Consider the following 17,360-nt stretch of genomic DNA (forward strand, 5'->3'; position numbering starts at 1 on the left):
GAAGCTTGCTCTCTGAGACTCCTGCACGTGCATTTCCGGCTTCTTCTCTGAGGGCCGCAGTATGGTGGGTTTTCAGCGGTACACAATGACCTCTAGGGCCCCCCGTACGAGGGTAATACTGTCCTTTGGAAAAGCATATTCTTTCTTTCTCTGAAGCATGTATATGTTTTTTGACAGACTCTATATGTTTAACTAAATGGGAGTGAAATACGTAGCCCGGAGGGGCTGGGGATTTAGCTCAGCGGCAAAGCACCTGCCTGGCAAGCGCAAGGTCGTGAGTTCGGTTCCCGGTACCAGAAAAAAAACAAAAGAAATACGTAGCACGGGATCTTCATGATTTTGGGCTGCGGTTGGTTTGCTTACCATCGCGTGAACTGCCGTGCTCCTGCCGTCTCCACCCTTCAGTACTAACACTCTGAGCTCCGTCCGTGTGCGCCTCCCGCGTGGGGCTCCGCGGTAACCTGCCGTCTCCCCCCAGATCCAGCTGGCCGAGGTGACTGCCGAGAAGCACAAGCTGCACGAGCACCTGAAGGCGTCCACCGAGCAGCACCAACGCGCACTCGGCGCCTTCCAGCAGCGGGTGGCCGCGCTGCAGGAGGAGAGCCGCGCGGCCAAGGTGCTAGTCCAGGTCTCCCTCGTGCTTGCTCGCCCCAGGGCCGCTGGGGGCCACCTGGCTGAGCCGGGCAGCGCTGGCCCCGGGCACTTTAGGGGTGTGCAGGACTTGGGATGGACCTTCTCCACTCCATTGTGGAAACTCAGGTTCAGGGGACTTAAAATAGGGCTGTGATAAGTGAAAAATGTTTGCGAGGTTCCAAAAGCAAATAGTGCCCTTCTGAAGCACGTGGGCCCTAAGTTAATCTCTTGTCAGAGAAGATTACGTTCTTCAGAGATTTAAAAGATGTGTACAACAACCATTTGGTGAACGGGGGCGGAAACAAAGTCCACTATCTTTATTTTCAAGAACGAGTTTTCATCTTTATTTTTGTTAACCTCTGAAAATAAGATCGTGTTATGGTAGAAAATGGTTTCCTCTCTTCTCATGTCATAGGCAGAACAAGCTGCTGTAACCTCAGAATTCGAGAGCTACAAAGTCCGAGTCCACAATGTCCTGAAACAACAGAAAAACAAATCTTCGTCTCAGGCTGAAACTGAGGGAGGTAAACAAGAAAGGTGAGGTTTAACCCGGAAGCTCACAGGGTTCCCCACGTGGCCGGAAGTCGCCACAGGCTGGGGTCCATGGGGCGCTCCCGGCCACAGGTACTGTGCAAACGCTGAAGGCTTGCAGGGCGCCGTGGGGCCAGCAGTCTCTGACCTCAGTCTCTTCTTAATAGGGCTTAATTGTAGTAGAAATTTAGACATTAAAATTATGATTAGTTTTTCCAATTTTGGAAATTGAAGAGTCAAAGAGTAAAAGCACTTACTCAGCACTTTTTCACCATCAGGTTAAGCAGAAGTTGGTAAGATGTATTACTTCAAGAAGTGTTCTTAAAAAAAAAAAAGAAGTGTTCATGCGGCTCAGGGCGTGCACCCTATAATCCCAGCACTCAGGAGGCTAAGGCAGGAGGATCACTGTGAGTTCCAGGCCATCATGGGCTACATAACGGGTTCAAGGTCTGGACTACATAGTGAGACCCTATCTCAAAAAGCAGAAGTGGGGCTGGGGATTTAGCTCAGTGGCACAGCGCCTGCCTGGCAAGCGCAAGGTCACAAGTTCCATACCCAGTACCGGAAAAAAACAAACAAACAAAAAAACAAGTAAGTACTGAGTTCTGGCATTGAATAAAGTTTTTCTTTAATGTATTAGCATCTTCTCAGTTCCACTTGAGCAGCGGATCATTTAACCCTGCTTTACCCGAGCATCCACACCCTGAGCGAGTCATGCAGAAGTATTCAGGGCAAGAGCAGGCCGGCCGTTGGCGTTCTGTGAGGGGCAGTTCTGCAGGCGGTCTGGGGTGCTGTGGAGTTTGCTCATCTTCTGTCCTTCGCTTAGGGGCATTACATGTGGGACTGCAGACTGGGGCGTGTTCCCTCTGCCAGCAGCTCCTCATCAAGCTAGAGTTGGCTTAGGGGCGGTGTTTGTTTTGTTTCCTTTTTCTTTTTTTGAGACAGAGTGAGGTGGAGATCAGGGTGGAGATTATACTGGCCTTGAACTCACTTTGTAGCCCAGGCTGGCCTCACACTCCCAGCAATCTCCTGCCTCAGCCTTCTGAGTGCTGGGGTTACACCTGGCCCGTTTTGATTTTGAGACAAGGTCTCACTCACTATGTATTCCCAGCTGGTCTTGAAATCACCATATACCCCAGGCTGGATGCAGATTTGCAGCAATTCTCCTGCCTCAGCCTCCTGAGCGTTGGAATTACAGGTATGTGCCACCATGCCTGGCCAAAGTTAACACTTTAATAAATGTAAAGTGTCACCATTTGCAAGAGCCCTTTTTTACTATGCCTGAACTTTGGGTTCACGTTGTTTTAATGAGCTACATTATGTTTGTTGTACTTTTTTATACATGAAGCCCTCAGGGCCCTCTGCTTGCCACTCCAGTAGCATCTGTAGCCCAGTCTCCCTTTGAGGCAGGGTTTAAGTTGTCAGGCTGGCCTTGAACTTGGGATCCTTCTGCCTCAACCTTCTGAGGAGCAGGGATTGCTAAGGTGTGCACCACCATGCCCCGTTTGGAGTGTTTTTTCTTTGGTCTGAGCTAGAGAGCTAACCCAGACCCTGGTACATCCCAAGCAGCAGCCCTGCTGCAGAGATCCTGCTGCCCCCATTGAGTACATTTGCTGAAAGTGACAGTGATGGTGTTCTGTAGATTATGACAGAATTACGGATTTTCACTGTTTCACCAGAACTTTATCCTAAGCCCAAAAAAGACCTTTTGCTCTGATTTGGTCTAACAGCATTTTCACAGCAGTTAATTTGGAACTGTGTGGGTTTTGTTTAATGACATAGTCCTTTATGATAAAATAGGCTAGCTTCATATAGTTTAATGGCCTATTTCATTAGGATATGCAACTTAAAAGGTGAGAGTGTTCTATAACTGTAGTGCCTGAAACTGACAATCTGTTAATGTCTTTGTTACTGTATTTAACTCTGAGTTCTTATTCTTGTGTGCCCTGTGGAATCATGTGCAATAATAAGAGTATGGCATCAAAAGATTGACTAAAATATGTTTGAAACCACATGAGGTGTGCTGCTTTCCACGGTTGATAACTGTGTACTTCTGCTTTAGGGAGCACCTGGAAATGCTGGTTGACCAGCTGAAGATCAAGCTTCAAGACAGCCAGAATAACCTGCAGGCCAGCGTGTCGGAGCTGCAGGCACTGCAGTCAGAGCACGACATCCTGCTGGAGAGGCACAACCGCACGCTGCAGGAGACCGTGGCGAAGGAGGCGGAGCTGCGAGAGAAGTAGGTGGCTGTGCGGGCGCCTGGCCTCACACTCCTTAGGGCGAACATTTATGGGAGAGTCTGATGTAGGCTTTCTTTCAGAGGCTTAGCACTGCCCCTCTGGCCTGACTTTATACTTCACATATTTAAGGACACTTTTATGTGCCCCTCCTGCTGCCTTCATGGTGGCAGTGCTTCCTTTAAAAAAAGTGCTGCTTGGTGGGTGTGGCAGCGCACACCTGTAATCCCAGCACTCTGGGAGGGCAGTTTATCAACTTAGCAAGATCTTGTCTCAAAAAGTAGAAAAAATACTAGGGATGTAGCTCAGTGTGAAGTCCTATCTTCAGTCCCCAGTACTGCCACCTGACCCCCAGAAAAGCTACTTTCCATTTCAGGTGTGGCATTAAGCATTCTCCCTCATCTCCAAAGGAAAACAGTAAATCTTACCGAAAAAGAAAATGCCACTTATCCTAGCAGCTTTGTCTTCAACTTGTCATATCTTATTAACCATTCCAGCACTCAGATATTGGGAAAGGGATTGTTGTGAACAGGAAATGTTGAACTCCTATAATAAGGACATTGGAGGTTGTCATGGTATGTTAGGGAGCTGAGGAAAGGAGTTCTTTGAGCATCTTCCATCGGGGTGTCAGGATGCTCTGTCTGTCTCAGGTGTTCTCCATATTGCTTGGGTTTCTGTCACAGAATAATCCTGGGTCCCTTAGGTAAAAAGGAAGTTTCGTTTTTATTTTACAAAAAACCAAACCTGTAAAACAGCGGACTACAAGCAAGCCATTGAAAGAGTAGTGGTTCTCAAACTGCAGGTTCTCTGTCCAGACTGACTCGTAAAAATCCCTTGGGAGCTTGTTAACAGCAGGCACCTCTGAGGAGCGCTGCTGGAGGCTGATTCGGCGGCTTAGCATGGAAACCGCTGGACTGTTTCTAACGGGGCGAGCAGCGGGTCTGATGTGCAGAGATCAGGAGGCTGCTGTAGTAAATCAGGCCTTTGTGTTCAAGTGTTTCGGTTTAATTCACAGGAAACAGATACTTTCCTTTAAAGGCTCACCCTCTATGAAGTGTTGTTTATGTGAGCTGCCACATAAGACTGCTGAAGACGCGGGTAATTAAAGGTATAATTAGCTTGTGCTCTAAGTAGAATTCTTTTTTCTGATGAACCGTGCAACACAGCCTCTCGTCCAAGATTCTGCATCTGCCTTGAGACACAGACTGTGGTGGGAACCAGCTGGCAGTGGCCACCCGGCTTGTAGCTGACCAGCACGTGCTGGGTGTGTAGGAGAGAAGGTAGCTTACGCCTCGGAGGTGCGTTAGGGCTTCTGCAGAAGCTTGGAATCTCCCACGTGACCCAGGTCCTCTCACCCTGCAGGCTATGCTCCATCCAGTCCGAGAACTTGGCGATGAAGTCTGAGAATGCAAAGACAGTGGGTCAGCTGACATCCCAGAGTGAGGTCCTCCGCACCAGCTTCCGAGAGCAGGTGCGGCACTTGCAGGACGAGCACCGGAAGACGGTGGAGACCCTGCAGCAGCAGCTCTCCAAGGTGGAAGCTCAGCTGTTCCAGCTCAAGAGTGAGCCAGCCACACGAAGTATGTATGTACCAGGAAGCAGCCAGCTCATGCTTTCCCATGCTTGTATCACTTCAGTGCATTGTTCATAGATTCAGGGCAAGGTGTCATCCACTGTCCGTTCTGCAGTTAATGCATATTGGATTTGCTATCGTGTGAACCGTCACTGTTACACTTCTGTCAGCCTGTGTAGCCTTTGGGAGTGCTAGCTTACGTGAATTTATCACCCTCCAGGGAAATCGTTTGCTTTTTGTCTGATTTAGACATACCTCTTAGCAGTATCGTGCTGTTATGGTCTGTGTCTGGGTGTCTCCCCAAAGCCACACGCAGTCATGGGGCAGGCTTCTAGAGTTCTGATCGATTGATGGTCCAGTGTTAGAATTATGGATGTGAGTGCTACACCCACCCTGGGGCAGGTAGTTTGCATACAGTGTAAGGGAGGGAAAGAAGCTTGCTCTTCCAGCTGCTGCCCCTCCTTTTGCTCTGTGGCTTTTGCTGTTTTCTGCCACCATGAACAGTTACCCTGTGCCATGTGCTGCTCTGCCTTGGAGCCAGCCGAGTATGGACTGAAACTTCTATAAACTGTGAGTTAAAGAAACCTTTCCTTCCGTAATTCTGGCATTTTGGGCATTTTCTCTCAGCAAGGAGAGAAAAGTAACCAAGACACATGGCATGGGACCTAATTCTAGTTTCACCTTTGGATGCCTGGTGCTTTCCATTGCGGGTTATCACAGGCGTCTGTTCTGTAGCTGAAAATACCAGACAGGGCCAGGTCCCTGAAACACCCACACGCTTCCTCCTCTCGCGTCTCTTACTGGTTGGAGTTTCAGTCCAGCCACACTCGGCATCTTCCATTCTGCTTCCAGGGACAGATGGTACTGTCAGCCAGGATGGTCACACACTTGAGTCCTGCGTTGATGGCACTTTGTTTCCCACGGAGAATGTTTCTGGAGCAGAGCAGCCACAGGTCATTTGTCAGGATCAGAAACCAGCATCAGAAGAGTTTAACACGTGCCAGCAGTCAAAACGGAGGTAGTCAGAGCAGGACAGGCTGCATAGGAGGTTGGAATCTGGGAGTCAGGAGCACAGTAAGCAGCTGTGCAAATGGCAGGAGCCCAAGAATGCTTCAGAAGGGCAGCCAGGAAAGCTGGGCGTGAAAGGACAAGACGGGCGACTTCATGAGGCAGAAAGTAAAAACTGCAGTTTAGAAAACGTGAGTTAGAGCTGCTGTCCCTCAGTGAGCAGTGAACAAGTCATTAAATTTCTTTGAACTGTAGATTTCCTGGAGTCAGGTAAGTAATGCACCTGAAATTAATGTGCCTGACAAACTTCACAGTTGTGAGCAAATATTCAGTAGGAGCCAACACGAAAAGCCTTGGCGGCGTGAATCCCCGGATCAGGAGAGCAGGGCAGGGCAAGCACACAGCTTAATGGTGAGCCTCAGACTGCTAGAAAAAGAAGAGCATGCTGAGTGAAAGCTCATAGAGGTCATGGAGGGAGAAAATTACAAAGGTCAAAGCAGAAATCAACACAGTGGAAACTAAAAAAACAAATGTCTCAAAGAGTTGGTTCTTTGAAAGATTAAATAAAATCGACAAGCTCTTATCCAACCTTATCAAAAAAAAGAAGACTCAAATCCACACAATTAGGAATGAAAAGGGTAAAATCGCAACAGACACTGCAGAAATCCCAGAAGATTATCTATACCTACTTTAAAAACTTGCATTCGGGGCTGGGGATTTAGCTCAGCGGCAAAGCGTCTGCCTGGCAAGCGCAAGGTCGTGAGTTCAGTTCCTGGTACCGGAGAAAAACCAAAAAAAAAAAAAAAAAAAAAAAAAAACTTGCATTCAATAAGATGGAAAATGCAGAAGAATTGGACAGATTCCTAAATACATATAATCAAGAAGATACAAAAATCCTTAATAAACCAGTATCAGTCAGTCAAATTAAAGATGTAATTAAAAACCTACCAACAAAAAAAAAGCCCAGACCTTAACAAATACTGCTCAATGCTACAAGAAATTTAGAGAAGACCTAACGTCACTACTTCGCAGACTGTTCAATGAAATTGAAAGGGAAGCAATACTCCCAAATTCATTCCTGGAAGCAAGCATTACCCTGATTCCAAAACTGGAGAAGGACCCAACTAAAGAGCTACAGGCTAGTCTCCCTAATGAACATAGATGCAAAAATCCTTAATAAGACTGGCAAATGGGCTGGGGATATAGCTCAGCAGCATAAGTGCCTGCCTGGCAAGCACAGGGTCCTGAGTTCGATTCCTGGTACAAAAAAAAAAAAGACTGGCAAACAATGTAGCAGATCATCGAGAAGATTATACAGCTGGACATGGTGGTACACAAGCCTCTAATCCCAGCACTTGTGGCTGAGGCAGAAGGATCACCACAAGTTCGAGGCTAGCCTGGGCTACAAAATGAGTTCAAGGCCAGCCTGAACTGCATAGCAAAACCCTGTCTCAAAGAAAAAAAAAGATCAAAAGCTGGGCATGATGGTGCACGCCTGTAATCCTAGCACTCAGGAGTCTGAGGCAGGAGAATCCTTGTGAGTTTGAGACAAGCCTGGGCTAGAAAGTGAGCTCAAGGCCAGCCTGAACTGCATAGTGAGACCCTGTCTCAAAAAGACAAAGTCTCAAAAAGACAAAAAAAGAAGATTATACACCATGACCAAGTGGGATTCATCCCAGGAATGCAGGGAATGTTTCAATGTACACAAATCAGTAAATGTAATACACCATATTAACAGGGCCAAGGATAAAAATCATGATCATCTCAATAGATGTATAAAATACTTTTGACAAAGTCGCGCACCCATTCATGATAAAAATGCTACAGAAAATTGGAATAGATTGTCGTTATCTCAATCTGAAAAGCCATCTATGACAAACCAACAGCCAGCATCATACTAAATGGACAAAAACTGAAAGCTTTCTCTCTAAAGTCAGGAACAAGGCAAGGATGTTCACTGTCTCCGCTCTTATCAACATAGTCCTGGAAACTTTAGCCGGAGCACTTAGGCCAGAGAAAGTAATAAAAGGAGTAATGATAGGAAAGGAAGAAGTTAAATTATCATTATTTAAAGATGACATAATACTCTACATAGAAGACCTCAAAAATTCCACTAAAAACTGCTAGATTTAATAAACAAATTCAGTAGTGTAGCTGGATACAAAGTCAGTACTCAATAGTCAGTAGCCTTCCTGTACATGCGTAACAAACTCACTGAGAAGTTAGGTAAACACCCTTTACAGTAGCATCCAAAAAAATGAAATACCTAGGAATCAATCTAACAAAGGATGTAAAAGATCTTTTATGTTGAAAACTACAATACTCTGGAAAAGGAGATTGATGCAGCTATCAGGAAATGGATCCCTTACTTTTGGGTAGGAAGAACCATGATAGTGAAAATGGCCATAATCCCAGAACTGTTAAGTAGGTTTAATGCAATTCCTATCAAAATTTTAATAGCATATCTTATAGAATTAGAAAAAACAGTCCTAAAATGCATTGAGAACCAGAAGAGACCTATAATAGCAAAGGCAGTTCTGAGCAACAAAGGCAAGGTACAGGGCATCACAATCCCTGACTTGAAATTATACTGTATAAAGCTACTGTGATAAAAGCAGCATGGTACGGAAAAAAAAAAAAAAAAAGGGCCCAAAGATCAGTGGAACAGATTAGAAGATGCAGAAACAACTCCAGACACACTCAGCCACCTTTTCTTTGACAAAGGTGCCAAACATTCATTGGAAGAAAGACAGCCTCTTTAATAAATGGTGCTGGAAGAACTGGCTGTCCATATGCTGAGATTAAAATTGGATCTGTATCTTTCACCAGGCACTAAACTAAATTCGAAATGGGTCAAACATCTAAATATTAAAACAAAACCATTAAATCTGCTGGAAGATAGGTAAAACTCTTGAAGGCATTGGTGTAGGCAAAGCGTTTATGAATAAAACCCTGATTGCACAGGACCTATCACAAAGAATCAACAGCTGGGATCTCTTATTAAAAAGCTTTTTCACAATAAGCAAATCCACCAGCAGAGTGAAGAGACAACCCACAAGGTGGGAAAAAAAAATTCTATCAGCTGTTTCTCAGACAAAGGACTATTGAGAACATATAAAGAACTCAGAAAAAAAATCAGACCTCCCAAATTTAACTGCCCAATCCAAAAATGGCTATCTGAGATGAAGAACTACAAACAACAAATAAATACATGAATAAATTCTCAACATCGCTGGTCATTTGAGAGATGAAAATTGAAATAATACTTAAGTTGCATCTTACCCCAAAAAGAATGACTGTTATCAAGAAATCAACCAATAGCAAATGCTGGTGGGGCTGTGGGGAAAAAAGAAGCCTTCACGGCTGGTGGGAGTGTAGACAGGTGTAACCACTGTGGAAATGAGTGTGGAGGTTCCTCAAAACACTAGGATTGGAGGTCCCATTTGACCCAGCTATTCCCCTTCTGGGTATTTTGCCAGAAGAATTAAAAACATTGTATCACAGTGATGTATGTGCACCCATGTTTATAGCAGCACAGTTTGTCATAGCTAGATCTTGGAAACAATCCAAATGCCCATCAGCTGAGGAATGAATAAAAAAGATGTCTTTTTATACAATGGAGTACTGCTCAGCCATAAAGAAGGATAAACTGGAGACTTTCATAGGGAAATGAATGCAACTCGAGACCATACTCATAAGTGAAATAAACCAGACGCACATGTGTAAACATCGTATTGTCTCCCTAGTGTGAGAAGCTGAAAGAGTAAATAAGATCCAAAATGTACACAAAACATTGTAAAATGGGAAGAAACTTCAAAAGGAAAAAGAAACTGGGATGGGATAGAGGAAAGAAAGAAGAGAAAAAAAGAAAAAAATAAATACATAAGATAGTTACACTACTAGTTTCTCTTAGTTCATTGAAAAGAAAGTTTTGTGCTAATGTGGATGATTACATGCCATTGTCAACTAATTTAAAGATAATAATTTGCAACGTATTAACCATTGTTACCCTTCTATTATCTTGTTTTGAAATTTGGGGTTTTTTTCCTTTTTAAAATAAAAATAATAAAACAATATAACCAAAAAAAAATCCTTGGCGGGAAACGTGTTCCATTGGCTGGAGCCTGGGATTCACGCCGAGGCTGCAGTGTGCGTGGGCAGTGCTGGGACTGTCCAAGGAGGTGGTGAGGGCTGTGAGGCGGACGTGGGCCGAGCCTGCTGGTGTGGACATGTCCTGTCAGGAAGGATGCAGGAATCCAAATAGCTGGGATCAGGCCGGGGAGATAGCTCAGTGGTACAGTGCCTGTCTGGCAAGCGGAAGTTTCTGAGTTCGATTCCCAGTACCCAAAAGTAAAAGACCAAAGCAAATAGAGGCAATCAGGGGATCTAGCTTTATCGTTTCCACCAATATTTGGCAATTGATAGCACTTTTCCGTAAATTAATAAAATTTAGTAGTGCTGTATTACAAGTTTTGTGTCATCCAACAGTTTATCTTAGCCAGCTAATTGCAGTTAACTCATAGCTTCTCCTGAAATGGCTAAAGTGATTAAAAGTTCAGTGACTGCATTTTTAGAGCATTTTTAGGAATTCTCTCTCTCTTTTTTTTTTTTTTTTTGGGTACTGGGAATCGAACACAGTACCTTGTGCTTGCTAGGCAGGCGCTTGAACCACTGAGCTAAATCCCCAGCCCCTAGCAATTCTCTCTTTACACACTATTCTAATTATTTAATTTCCGTATCATTTGACATCCCCTGGATCATTTTAATCCTGGTGTCTGTTAAGCCTGAATCTGTCCATCTTGAAAGTCTCACAGTTACCTTCTGAAAAACTGTTTACCAGCCACGGCTTCTTGCCAGCCTTTGAAGAACCTGCGAGAAAGGAGGACCGCCGACCTGCCCCTCCTGGACATGCACGCGGTGACGCGGGAGGAGGGTGAGGGGATGGAGACGGCGGACGCCGAGTCCGTGTCCTCCGCCAGCACCTGCGCGCCCTCCCTGGAGCAGCTGCTCAGCTCTCCTGAGACAAAGCTGGGTGAGTGGCTCTGGCCACATGTTCTCTTACTTAATTTTACTCCAATTTTATATTTTTGTGTTGTTTCATTTCTGAGCCACTTCAGACTTCCTGCAGTGGGAAACAAAATCTTTTTTAAAATGCTGGCTGTGACCTAGGGTAGGCCTGACATGGATGACGGGAGTTCTCCAGTGACGTTAGGGAGTGAGCACCTGTTCTTCCCCCTTCCAGGGACTGGCAGCCTCCCCTTCCCCTCTTGAGGACCGTGTGCCAGCTTTGCTGTACCAGCTGTGGCATGGGCTGTGTTCTGCTCTTAGGAGCGTCACTGGTGATAACTCGGGAACTCCGTCATCTTTGAAGTGTGGGGCCGCCTGCGCCCACCCTGTATTCAGCAGCTTTCCATCACTGATGGGACATTCGAGGTGGCAGCTTGAAGGAAGAGCGGTTTCCTTTGACTCACACTTGCAGAGGGTTCAGTCAGACCTCGACTGGCTCTAGTTTGGGGCCTGTGGCAAGGCAGACACATGGAGGGTGAGCCACTCACCTCACCACAGCCGGGAGACAGAAGGGGGCTGGGACCCCACTGTCTCCAGGGACATAGTGTCCTCCAGGACCCCCCCAACAAGCCCTCAGGCCAAGGAGCAGGCTTTAAAACGTGGGCCTTCGGGGCACAGTGAAGCTCAGCTGGAGCGGTGGTCAGTGAGTGTCAAGCCGTGAGGCGTGGTCTCCCAGGTAACATGAACAGTGGGCATCGCTTCACTCTCCAGACCGGCTCTGGCCGTGTGATGTAGCCAGAGTGAAATTGTCGGCTGCGAGCATCAAATTTGAAAGTAATGCCTACCCCACCTCACAGAAGGGCCGTGATGCAGCAGTCAGTAGGTAGGATTCTTCTCTCACTTGCAAGAAAAATGACGTGGGTTCATGGAACATTTATAGATGGAGAGAGGATGCATAACCAGAGTAATAAAAGGTCTAGGGTGGGGCGTAGTTCAGTGGTGAGTGCTGACCTACCTTGTGCCAGGCCCTGAGTTCCATTCCACGCACCACACAGAAGAGAAGATGTCTGAGATGCAAGCCTGCCACACTGCAGCACTGGGCTCGCAGGGCTGATGTGGGTTAAACCTCCACACTGCAGTGGAGTCTCTTTCTGTTGTCACATTCAGCCGAATAGCATTTGACTGGGGCGTGTGAGTAGACAAACAGCAAGGGAGTAGCCCTCTCAGTTTTGCCGCGTAAGACATTTAAGTGTTGTTCTTGTTCAGAATCTGTCATTCTGACTTCGAAAATTAATTCTTAGAACATCTTGCAGAGCCTCCTTTGTGGCATGCTGAGTTTACCAAAGAAGACTTGGTTCAGAAGCTCAGCTCCACCACAAAGAGTGCAGAGCACTTGAACGGGCTGCTTCGGGAGACAGAGGCAACCAACGCCATCCTCATGGAGCAAGTCAAGGTGAGGCCACACCGGCCACGGCCGCCCTGGGGGGTGCTAGGGGAGGAGGCTTCAGACAGATGTGTCCTGAGCGAATGCAGACATGCGCCTGTGACATCTTGATTCTTTGTATTAACAGATTTTTGCTGGTAAGAAATATTCAGTGCTTTTGTATCTATTATATAAGTACCCCTTTAATTCCTACTTTCTATAAGAAACCATAATAGATTTAGAAATTAGACATGTTTATATGTCATTGTTCCACATATGCTTAAGTAAAACTCAAATGAGTTCAGGCCCATGGACCCTAAAGACAAGCGGGGAGCGCTTCTGGTTCAGATTAGTGAGCAGACAGACGTGGCCACCTGGCACCCTTGCAAGTGGAGGTGGAGAAGTAGCAAAGGAGGCGCTTCCTCCTTAAAAGCACACCAGAAACATCTAGGAATGTTGCAGGCAGTTGAAATTACTGAAACAAGGCCTCTCTACCATGGCTGACTATTGAAGAGTAAAGCATTCTGCCAGGCCTGATGGTACATACCTGTAACCCCAGCAGCTCGGGAGACTGAGGCGGGAAGAGGGCAGGTTCAAGGCCAGCCCTTAGCAAGGCATTGTCTCAAAAGAAAATGAACACTAAAGAAGTCTGGAGATGGCAGCTCGGTGGTGGAGAACTCACCCAGCATGCATGAGGCCTGGGTTCAATCCCTAGTACCACAAAAAAAATTTAACCTCATACTGATTGAGCAGTTTTCATGATGCAGACCTTAGACTTTACACACACACACACACACACACACACACACACACACATCACTCAGAATCTCTGAAAAGAAAGAAAATGGAGGTGGTGCGTCGTGGAACACAACTCGGACTCCTGTCTGTCTGGAAAGTACATGCTTCTCTCTGCTGTGCAGCCCAAACAGAACTGCCCCAACTCGGCAGGGCTACCCGCTGTCCTTGCCAAATGAATTTTTTTAATGCTTAATTGCTTATCTACAGTAAATTTTTATTTATATATATTGACATCCCACCACTAAATATCTGCATATGCATCCCATAAAACCGTGTTCCCCTACTAGTCAAAACAATATCCAGGGGCTGAGGATACAGCTCAGTGGCACAGCTCCTGCCTGGCAAGCACAAGGTCCTGAGTTTGATTCCTAGTACAAAAAAAAAAAAAAAAGTTAATCAAAACAATATCCAATTATTCACCAGCATAGTGAACCTATGCAACCTCTTTAATACAATGCTGTCTTTCCACAGGTTTATACTCACATGATTCTTGGACTTTATTGGCTTTTTTGAGAAAGGATCCCCATATGTAGTTCAGGCTGGCCTTAAGCTCACTATGTAGTCCAGGTTCGCCTCAAATTTGTGGGGATCCTCCTGGCTCAGCCTCCCAAGTGCTGGGACTATAGATGTGCACCACCATACCTGGCCTATTCTCACTTTTTTAAGTGAACTTGGATTTTAGGAGAGAAAGATTCTATTCACTGCTTTCCAGGAATAACCTAAAATCATGAAATAGAGCACCATAACAAAAGCCTAGAAATCGTCCTCAGAGATTGAACTTCCTATAACCTGTCCTGTATCATGTTGCACCTGTTTTCCCGATAGCGTTTGTGGTGTCTTTGGCCAGGGTATTGTGTCCTCTACCCAGCTGCTGTCTTGGGGAGGTACCCAAACGAGCAGGACGGCCTGGGGTTGAGCAGTGGTTTCAGAAACTGCTGCTTTCAGTCTTGAGCCTCTTGGGCTCCCGTGCTGCAGAGAAGAAAGGTGGAGGGAGCTCCGGCTGCTTGTTTTGTAAACTTGGTCCATGCCCCTCAGCCTGAAGCCCTGGGTCTCTGAGCTGGGGACCTGTGTGTTCACACAGATGCTCCCTCTTCTCAGAAGCTGCTGTCTGTCACCCTCTCCTCCTCCTGTTCCCTGTCTCCTCTGCTAGTCCCTCCTTCATTGGCATGCAGGAGATGTTCAGGGGTCAGAGACGGAAAACTGCATGTCATCAGTCTGCCACGTTTAGCCAGCAGCTGCTAAAAACCCATTTTAACTCATTTCTGTAACACCAGCTTCTCAAAAGCGAAATAAGAAGATTGGAAAGAAATCAAGAGCGAGAGAAGTCTGTCGCCAACCTGGAATACTTGAAGAATGTCTTGCTGCAGTTCATCTTCCTGAAACCTGGCAGCGAGCGGGAGAGGCTCCTCCCCGTCATCGACACCATGCTGCAGCTGAGCCCCGAGGAGAAGGGGCGGCTCACCACCGTGGCACAGGGTACGCGAAGGGCCCTCTCACTTGACTTGGGCTCACGCAGATCGTTCTGTCCAGTGCGTAGCCTGAGACTAGATTTGAAAGAATGGTTGTATCCTTCCTGGCAGGTGGAGCCATTACCTCGTTTCCACGCTGAGCACAATGCACACCCTCCTGGGTCAGGGCCTCTGGCTCTGAGCCGTAGGTCTGTGTCTAAAATTGAGTTGACTGTGGTTTACACCACACTTTTTAGCATGTGTTGTTTGTTTCTCACGTCGCCCCTCACCCCAGTCAGGGACAGCAGAGCCGTGCCCAGTGTGTGGCACATACCCACAGTGCCCTTGTGTGCAGCTGCTGCTCCCCCGGCACCAGGAACTGAACCCACAGCCTCCACACTGAGCCGCACCGCCATCCTTTTTTAAAATTTTGAGTCAGGGTCTCAGAAACTCTTACTACCAGGGCGTGGCTGGCTCAAATTTGCAGTCCTTTCTCAGCCTCCGGAGTGCTGGGGTTACAGGCGTAAGCCATGAGGCCCGGCCCAACATCATAAAGTACTGAGGAGAGATTCAAGCTGGGTGTAGGGGTGCACACCTGAAATCCCAGCACCTGGGAGGCCAAGGCAGGAGGATCGCCTTGAGTGTGAGCTCAGCCTTGGCTTCATGGTGAACTCACAGCCAGCCTGGACTACATAGCAAGACCCTGTCTCAAGGAAAAAAGAATAGTAGAGCACTTGCCTAGCATGCATAAAGAGCTAGGTTTCATCCCCAGCACTGGAAAAGAAGAGAAATTTAGAATACTAGCATGTCTTAGATGGTATATAATCAGTAAAAAGACATTAATTGCTTATATTGTAGAGTGATTATAGAATATTGATTTCACACTGGAGAAATGTAATACTTCTTTTTTTTTCATTTCCCAAAGGTGAGGAAGAAAATGCTTCCCGGTCCTCCGGATGGGCCTCCTATCTGCACAGTTGGTCCGGACTTCGGTAGATCGAGGGGAGCTGGCTCCTCCTCAGCTGAACAGGACCAATCTAGAGCCAGTTCGCGTGTGTTGCTGTCCTTCTGTGGAAGAGTGTGCCCGTGTCCTCTGTTCTGCGTGTGTGTCAGACAGGTTGAACATCTCGGCCTGGAGCGAAAGCACGGCAGCTTCGCACCTGGGCCGTGGTGCGCTCCCTGGAAACGGCCGCTCTCCCCTCAGCCTCGGCACCTGTCGGCTCCAGGTGGCCCATGGATTTGGAAGTTAGTAAACTGCTGAGAAGACCTGATGGCCACAGTGTGACAGAGTGGTTAACTGGGCAGGTGGACGTAGGGTTATGAAGCTGATACGTTGCGGCCCATCGTGCAGCCAGCTGAAGTCTTCCCCTGAGGTGCCCTCTGCTGTCCAGGGTGAGGTGCGGCTGGTGTGACACTGCCTGGGGGTGGCCTCGCCTCTGCCTTCCCCCTTCCCTGCTCACGGTCTCCCAGGCTTACTCGGTGCCACTGCCTGCCATCCCCACTCTGGCTGCGCCTCTGTCCACCTCCCAGGCCAGAGCTGCTCAGAGCAGCGCTGCTTGACTGGGCCTCAACTTTAGAAAGTGATCGCGGAGGCCAGTGCTGCGTCCACGGGCTGGCCGTGTGATGGGGATGGGGGCGTTTCGGCTCACGTTGCTGCTGAGTATGTTTTATGGACAGGATCAAAGCTGTGCTCTAAATCAAAGTTGAGAATTCTGTTTTTGCTCTTTATGTGTAAGTTGCACGGTGTGCTCTCAGAAGTCCTCAGGCCTCGAAGGTCATGCTGCGCTCAGGCTCTTCTGGAGAACTGGCTCCCAGGACACCAGTTTCCAGCTTAGTGTACTGGAAGTTTGCTGCTGACACGTTGAGTTTGTCCTTTGAAGGGTTCCCTCACTCACTTGCTTCTACTTCTGTCCTATAAGAACAGACCTGACTGGGTGAATGTATTCATGAAGATGGATCTATTTCAGAGCTGACTTGAAAAGTCTAGATTTTTACTTTATAAGCTGTGAATATGAGCTTACAATGTATGCCAGTAGCATACACTGTAACTGCAATGATATTTAAATAAATTTCACTTTTTCTTTGAGCCTATTCCTTTCAAAGTCTATATAAACTTATTTTGAAATATAGTCTGTACTTATGAATGTAATAAAATAACTTGCATGTAAAGACTTTGATTACAGAAGGCATATTCTTTCATGGCAATGAGATGTAATGATTATTTTAATATTTCTATTAAACATGTTTAACTGTGTGTTACATTACTGCTGCTCTTTTTCCATTCGGTACTGTCTCTGGGGTTTTCAAGTAACTTTCAAGCTGGAATCGCCACCTCCCTCACCACCACCCTCCCTCAGTTGGGACATGTTGAGTGCTCACAAGTGTGGGCAGTCCAGTTACTCTGGAAACCAAGGCCCTAGGGGAAGGGCCAGCCACGGGAGACCCCCCTGATCCTCAACAGGCTCCCCTTCCTATCTCGGCCTCTCTTTTGGAAGACACCAGCGCATATGCCATTGGATCTTACAGTTTTATAATGGAACCAAGGGAGTGGTAGCACATGGGGGCAGTGTGAGGGGCGCAGGAGTTCTGTCCTCAGTCTCGGAACTCTAAGGTGAGAAAGTCTAAGGTGACTTAAAGCAAGATTCTAAAGAGTCGTGGGGCACTTAACTGGCAGAGGAGCTGTCATTGCCTGGGAAGCCCAC

At 46.8% G+C, this 17,360-nt stretch overlaps 1 protein-coding gene across 3 annotated transcripts in view; it reads left to right on the forward strand.

The window, feature by feature from the left end:
• Positions 1 to 16,922, forward strand: part of Gcc2 (GRIP and coiled-coil domain containing 2) — a gene marked incomplete in the record, with an annotated part of 42,020 nt that extends 25,098 nt beyond the window's left edge. The window contains 8 exon segments of one of the 3 annotated variants that reach the window (XM_005400800.2): positions 479 to 616; positions 1,049 to 1,170; positions 3,227 to 3,403; positions 4,764 to 4,981; positions 10,823 to 11,014; positions 12,291 to 12,442; positions 14,485 to 14,686; positions 15,584 to 16,922. In XM_005400800.2, the coding sequence (XP_005400857.2) occupies positions 479 to 616; positions 1,049 to 1,170; positions 3,227 to 3,403; positions 4,764 to 4,981; positions 10,823 to 11,014; positions 12,291 to 12,442; positions 14,485 to 14,686; positions 15,584 to 15,654 (1,272 nt within the window). 3 annotated transcript variants of the gene reach the window in all.
• Positions 16,923 to 17,360: the final 438 nt, after the last annotated feature.

The sequence above is a fragment of the Chinchilla lanigera genome, unplaced genomic scaffold (assembly GCF_000276665.1).
Source record: "Chinchilla lanigera isolate Chin_1 unplaced genomic scaffold, ChiLan1.0 scaffold00069, whole genome shotgun sequence".
In the NCBI taxonomy this organism is placed as follows: domain Eukaryota; kingdom Metazoa; phylum Chordata; class Mammalia; order Rodentia; family Chinchillidae; genus Chinchilla; species Chinchilla lanigera.